General features: G+C 45.3%; 1 protein-coding gene across 1 annotated transcript in view; it reads left to right on the forward strand.

The window, feature by feature from the left end:
* Shc4 (SHC (Src homology 2 domain containing) family, member 4) overlaps positions 1 to 7,080 on the forward strand; it is an 88,545-nt gene extending 81,465 nt beyond the window's left edge. The window contains exons 13-16 of the mRNA XM_013009964.1: positions 172 to 232; positions 1,657 to 1,836; positions 5,353 to 5,606; positions 6,587 to 7,080. Coding sequence (XP_012865418.1) covers positions 172 to 232; positions 1,657 to 1,836; positions 5,353 to 5,606; positions 6,587 to 6,742 — 651 coding nt within the window. The 3' untranslated portion in view covers positions 6,743 to 7,080. The remainder of the gene's footprint in view (positions 1 to 171; positions 233 to 1,656; positions 1,837 to 5,352; positions 5,607 to 6,586) is intronic.
* Positions 7,081 to 7,380: the final 300 nt, after the last annotated feature.

Here is a 7,380-nt window from a genome sequence, read left to right on the forward strand (position 1 = left end):
AAAAGTCTGTGAGACTCTTATCTCCAATAAACCACCAGAAAACTGGAAGTGGCGCTGTGGCTCAAGTGGTAGAGCTCTAGCCTTGAGCTCAAGCCCCACCACTGATTAAAAATAAAGAAGAGTTTGAATGTGGATTGTTTGTCAATGTCTTACGCTCTGTTGTTCATACAGCCTGGCAAGTCCAAGTGCCGCAGTGTATATGAGAACTGTCTGGAGCAAGGCAGGGTGACAGGTGGGTAGAGCGTTCCTTTCCATTTGCCATTTCTGTCCCTTCTGCCAACTCTACACCCTTCTTTTGTCCATTATTTGTGTGTGTGTGTGTGTGTGTGTGTGTGTGTGTGTGTGTATGCGCGCGCATCCATGCCAATACTGGGTTTTGAACTTGGGTCTGGATGTTGAGAACCTCCTATGGTGTAAGCACTGTACTGGGTGCTGGAGTTTGGTGCTGGGAAGACACACCTTCCACACATGCCAACAAATGGTCTCCAATGTCCAAGACAGCCTGAAGACAAACAGTATGGAGGGCTGGGAAGGTGGCTCAGTGGTAGAGCGTTTGCCTTCATGCATGAGGCCCTGGGTTCGATTCCTCAGCACCACATAAGCAAAAAGAAAAAAGCCAGAAGTGGCACTGTGGCTCAACTGGTAGAGCGCTAGCCTTCAGCTGAAGAGCTGAGGGAGAGCGCCCAGGCCCAGAGTTCAGGCCCCACGACCGGACCCCCCCAAAAAAAAACAGTATTGAAATCTAACTTAATTTGGGGGTTGGGAGACAGAAAAGGTTTCTTTAATAAAGTGACAACCAACCTAGGTGCTGGCTGGTGGCTTATGTCTGTAATCCTAGCTATTCTGAAGACTAGAATTTGAGGGTCACAGTTCAAAGCCAGCCCAAGCAGGAAAGTCCATGAGTTTCTTACCTCCAATTAACGAGTAAAATAAAGCTCCCAATGGAACTGTGACTCAAGTGGCAGAACACCAACACTTGAGGAAGAAAAGCTAAAGGAGTTCAGACACCCTGAGTTCAAACCCCAGTACTGACTGGTACCCCCCAAAAAACAATTTAAGGAATTTTTGCTGGGCACCAGTGGCTCACGCCTATAATCCTAGTTACTCAGGAGGCTGAGATTTGAGGATCACAGTTCCAAGCCAGCCTGAGCAGGAAACTGTGTGAGACTCTTATCTCCAATAAACCACTAGAAAACCAGAAGTGGCTCTGTGGCTCAAGCGGTAGAGCGCTCGTCTTGAGCTAAAGAGCGCAGGGATAGTGCCCAGGCCCAGAGTTCAAGCCCCACAACTGACAAAAAAAAAAAAAAGGAAAATTTTAAAGAGTTTTGACAATAGTCTTTCAAGTTCAATATCCTATGTATGTGACTCATTCCCGGGTTGCTCTGAGCTGCAGGTCAGTGCTAGAATAAGTGACTCTTTTCCTTGGTCATTCCTATTTTGAGTATTTCTGCTTGTCTCCTGTCTACGTTTGAAGTGATGAGTCAGCAGAGCGATGGGACAAAAAGAGCAGTAGTTTGTTGTTTGTTTTTCCTTGAGGACTGGTGCTTGTCCAACCTAAAAGTCAGTATTTGGTCGTGGTCTAGGGTAGCCTTCCAATATGTTTTACCGTTCACAAAGCCCATGTTAGCCTGCACTGAGCGCTGCTTCTCTGTACAGGTAATGCCCACGAGCAAGGGCCGCAGCCCCAGCCAGATGCCTCCTCCATGAAGCATGCGTGTCGAGTGGATCTCTTTGATGACCCCTGCTACATTAATACACGGACTCTTCCCAGTGCCCTTGGCTCTACTCGAAGCCAAAGCTCATCGCAGCCACTGGGCAGCCCCTGGCACAGGGGACGTGAGTACCTGCTTGCTGTTATCTGGGCTGGTAACCAATGACCAGAGATGGGTGTTAGAAAAACAATAGAAAGCTACTCTCTCCTGGCTGTGGAGGCTAGGAATCCTCCTTCTAGGGGGAGAGCCTGTGTCCCATAGTGCGGTCCTTGTGCCTGGTGGCAGTCTCCTCTCCATGATGTTTCTTGGCTTGACATTGCTTCCCTGGTCTTTTGCATCCATCTTCATACCATTTTCCTTAGGAGATCTGTGTCTCGCAGCTCCTCTTTGTCTTAGAGGAGGTTGGCATGAGATAAGATCATCGCAAGACCCTTAATTTAATTATATGTGTAAAGACCCTGATCACCATGTTAGCTCCCTGTTCATAAATGCCTGCAACTAGAACCTGTGCATATCTTTTGGAGAAAACTCTATTTAGTTCTCATTTCTCATTATTTATTTATTTTTTTGTCGGTCATGGGGATTGAACTCAGGTCTTGGGCACTGTCCCTGAGCTCTTTTTGCTCAAAGCTAGTGCTCTACCACTTAGAGCCACAGCTCTACTTCTGGGTTTTAAGTGGTGAGATAAGAGTCTCATGGGGATTTTTTTCTGTCCAGGCTGGCTTTGAACTGTGATCCTCAGATCTCAGCCTCCTGAGTAGCTAGGATGACAGGCATGAGCTACCAGTGCCCGGCCCTTGGCTTCATTTTTTTTTTAGGGAATTAAAAATATTCTTTTTCTGCATCAATTCTTCAACATAGTTAATAACAGATCAGACTTTGTGGAAATCTTTTTGGGTGTCCAGTTGGTATTGGGGATTAAACTTGGGTTCTCAGGCTTGCTCTAGCACTTGAGCGATTCCCCCAGCCCTTTTTTGTTTATAGTTATTTTTTGTATCGGTCTCCCATTTTCCTGGAGTCAGCCTCAGACAGGGATCCTTTTAAACCTATTACATATCATCTAGGATTATAGATATACTACCACACCCAATTTGTTCATTGAAATGAGGTCTCACTAATTTTTTTTTTTAACCAGGGCTGGCTTCAAACCATGATTCTCCTGATCTCAGTGGGGCTTTGTTTTTTAATAATCCTTTCAGCTGGGTGCTGGTGGCTCACGCCTGTAATCCTAGCTACTCAGGAAGCTGAGATCTGAGGATCGCAGTTCAAAGCCAGCCCGGGCAGGAAAGACCTTGAGACTCCTATCTCCAATAAACCACCAGAAAACCGGAAGTGGCGCTGTAGCTCAAGTGGTAGAGTGCTCTCCTTGAGCTGAAGAGCTGAGGGAGAGTGCCCAGGCCCAGAGTTCAAGCCCCACGACCGACAAAAAAAAAAAAATAATAATCCTTTCAAACACTGAATATATTTTCAGCATTTTGTTTTTCTTTGTATGTTTTTGCTGAAAGAAGACCCCAACTCAGAAGATAGAACAAGGGCTACAGTATCCATTCTGTATAAGGGTGTCCATTTCAAAACCTCTTGTAAATTATTTGCACAGGCAGGGTGCCAGTGGCTCATGCCTGTAATCCTAGCTACTCAAGAGGCTGAGATCTGAGGATCATAGTTTAAAGCCAGCCCGGACAGGAAAGCCCATGAGACTCTTGTCTCCAAATAATCATAGAAAAAGCTAGAAATGGCTCTGTGGCTCAAATGGTAGAATGCCAGCCTTGAGCAAAAAGGAGCTCAGAGACAGCACCCAAGTCCAGAGTTGGAACCCTAGGACTAGCAAAAAAAAAAAAAAAAAGGTATTTACACAGCACTAAAATAAGATAGCTTCCTTCTTCAACCATAAACTGTGAATAAAACACAGTAAGAGAAACCACTGTCCTGTTAAATGGCTTCCTGGGGCAAATACATAAATGAGAACACAAATAAAGCTAAATAAGCCCAAAATCTGCAATCATCTGACACATAAACAAACAAAAAAGCTTTTCAGAAAACTCTTGAAGCTTGCTGGGTTCAGAGATTGGCTTCTTGAGGTCCAGTTTGGTTTGCTTCAAACTTAGGAGAGCCAGTCCCTGAGATCAGCCTTTCCCTGGCTCAGGAAGCCCCCTCTACCTGCCAAAGGCAGCTCTGCAGTCAACATGGCTGCAGCGGTCAGACAGGACTTCAAAGGAGGGTTGTTGTTGTTGTTGTTGTTAGGCCTGGGCTTCAGTGGACGGCCAAAAACTCTCTAGACCAAGGCAAGAGTCCTCACTGCCAACCAGGGAGACAAGGGTCTATCTTCTTTTGCAAACTTTGTAAGATCAGTTTTGGTATCTTTGAAGGATGACACTAAGATGGAAGTAGTGTGGAGAGCCACATCCAGGTAGGGTGTGAAGGGATTGAGATTGGTGAAGAGGAGGGGAATGGACTTCAGTGGAGGTCTGATCGAATCTCGGCCAGTCCCGCAGAGGCCTGTGTGTTTTTCCAGAGTTGTCCTATATTGGGCCTAGATAAATAGACCCTTTCTTTTTCTTTCTTTTTTGGTCGGTCATGGGGCCTGAACTCGGCCTGGGCGCTGTCCCTCAGTTCTTCAGCTCAAGGCTAGCGCTCTACCACTTGAGCCACAGCACCACTTCTGGCCTTTTCTGCTTATGTGGTGCTGAGGAATCAAACCCAGGGCCTCATGCGTGCAAGGCAAGCGCTCTACCACTGAGCCACCTTCCCAGCCCCAAATAGACCTTTCTTAATCCTTTGTGTCTCAGTGGAGCTGGAGGCCCACTCTAGAGAGGACAACCTTTAGATCTCTCAGACTGGATATGCAAATAACAGATGCAGGCTGGTTTATATGCCCAAGATCGTTTCCATTTCAAAAACAACAAGTCTTTGCTGGGCCATGATGGCTCACACCTGATCTGAGGATCTTGGTTCAAAGCTAGGTTGGGCAGGAAAGTCTGTGAAACTCTGACCTCCAATTAACCACGAAAAGCTGGAAGTAGAGCTGTTGCTCAAGAGTGTTAGCACTGAGCAAAAAACGCTCAAGGGAAGCACTCAGGCCCTGAGTTCAAGCCCCAGGACTGGCACCAAATAAATAAACAACCCCAAAGCAAAAACAACAACAAAACCCACCAAGTCTGGTTTCTATGGTTATTTTCCTGGTAAATTTGCTAATAAATATGCAACCTGTGAAGGGAAAAAAAATGTTAAAAAAGGAGAAAAAAAGAGATAAATGTTAAGATGTTGGCAAGCTCTGTTGTTTTAAAATAATCGACGTGAAGACGTTTTCAGCAATCTGGATACAGCAGCCTAATTTTTCTGTTTAGCACGCAGCCCTGGGGACATGAAGGGTTTTGCTCTGGGTTGGTTCTCCTGGGTTGGTTCCATTTCGCATCTGAAAGAAAAAATGTTTGCACCTGAACTAGTACTGCCTGGGTGGAAAGGGACCTGACAGCCTGGTGGGAATTTTGAAAGCAACCGTTTCATTGGTTGCAGATCTAGTGTGGGTCCAGCAGTCCCCAGGCACCCAGGAGGACCTCAAAGTTACATTTGCTGAGGGAATGGAGGGCTGGATGAACGAGGAGGCAACTGGGTGATGTGTGTCTTTGTGTTCTGACTTCAGAGGCGCCAGAAACCGTGCAGCCCGGGGCCTCAGCCCAGCCTTGCAGCTCGCGGCCTCTGCCACACATCGGCCAGCAGCTGTGGAATGAAGAATGCTACCACGGCAAGCTGAGCCGGAAGGCCGCAGAGGGCCTTTTGGTAAAGGATGGGGACTTTTTGGTTCGAGAGAGTGCCACGTCCCCCGGCCAGTATGTACTGAGTGGACTGCAGGGAGGCCAGGCCAAACATCTTCTCCTGGTGGATCCTGAAGGCAAGGTAACCACGCAAGTGCACAGGACACATTTCACAGAATGTCGTTCGCAAAGGAGACTCTCAACAACACTCCCGAACCCCACACCCACTACTGTGCAAGGCTGAGTTATGGATCTTTAACTTAGGGTTAGGGTGTCAGAGTAGGTGACCTGCGATCAAATAGAGGACAACTCCTTCTGCTCTTCTCAGTCCAACTCAATGGATTCAGTGAATGCTTTGCTACCTGCAAGCGCAGGCATTCGCGGTGGAGTCTCGTTCAATATCGTATAAGTAGTTCTTATTCTCACGATGCACATAATTCCATACAACAGGAGGCTGAGATCCAAGGATCATGGTGTGAAGCCAGCCCAGGCAGGAAAGTCTTTGAGACCCTTATCACCAATTCACCACCAAAAAGCCAGAAGTAGAGCTGTGGCTCAAGTGGTAGAGAGCTGGCCTTAAGTGAAAAGGTACACAGGACTTGAGTTTAAATCCCAGTTGAGTGTAAGCCCCAGTACCAGTGTGTATGCACATGCATGTGCACGCACACATGTGCATACACACACACAGAGTAATGAGAGATGAAAAAATTATTTACTAAGCAGTATAGGGAGTGCTGGGATATAGATCAGTGACAGAGCACTTGCTTAGAAAGTGCAACATCCTTGGTTCGATCCCCAGTACCAAAAAAGAAATCACACACACACACACACACACACACACACACACAAATACAGTTATGAAAGAAATATTAGAGGATTGATGGTGTGGATTAGGTGTTAGAGTGCCAGTCAAAGAGTAAAAGCATCAAGTACTAAGTTTGAGTCCTGGTTTCAGACAACAAACAAACAAAAACCTTGGAAAGTAATTTATAATTTCCTTATCCATCCACATATCTACTATGTTAGGGTTATTTTTTTTTCCTACTGATTGTGTATATTTTTTCAGAAGAACTACTGTGATTTAACCTACATATATATATATATATGTACTTCCTTTTCAAGGTGAGGACCAAGGATCATGTCTTCGATAATGTGGGCCACCTCATCAGATACCACATGGATAACAGTTTGCCAATCATCTCTTCTGGAAGTGAAGTAAGCCTTAAGCAACCTGTGAGAAAAGACAATAACCCAGGACTTCTGCCTCCCAAGAAATGACAACACTGAGGTGCCATTGGAGTGATTTTTCCCCCCAAGAAAATTCCATTTCTGAAAGATGACTCTGACTTTGTCTGTAGATAAAACAGAGCACAAACTGTGAAGTTCATCTTCCAGAGACCATCTCGGGCTAGGTCTTTTATAAAAACAAAGAACTAACAAAATACCTTCAGGAAGTGCAAGTCAGAAAGGAGGAAGAAGATAGGTTTATTTGAAAAGAAATTATACCTAGATGCACGGACGTCACTTTTTAAGGTCATACTGCATTGATAGCAAGCTAAAAGCACAAAAGAGACAACTCGAACTGCTCAGGCAGTGGTATGTGCCTTTCAACTTGATAATCTGGGGACATTTTCATACGGGGGAGATGAGTTTAAAGTGTCTTCATGTTCTATAACTTAAGAACCATTTGCCAAAAATAAGGTGTTTTTTTTTCTTGTGAAAACTATAACATGCAATTTAACAGATAGTTACTGACTTTATTTCATGTTTATCAGCTTTTTTTTCCCCACTGCAGTGTTGAAATAAATACAACCTTGAATTCAGACCTTGTCTATGCCCAGTGGGGTCAATTTCAAAAGCCACTGAAAAGTGTTGGTCTGTTTTCTTGGTCTGTCTCATTTGCTGGTTATAGGTTT

This window comes from Dipodomys ordii, unplaced genomic scaffold (assembly GCF_000151885.1).
Source record: "Dipodomys ordii isolate 6190 unplaced genomic scaffold, Dord_2.0 Scaffold11, whole genome shotgun sequence".
NCBI classification, from domain to species: domain Eukaryota; kingdom Metazoa; phylum Chordata; class Mammalia; order Rodentia; family Heteromyidae; genus Dipodomys; species Dipodomys ordii.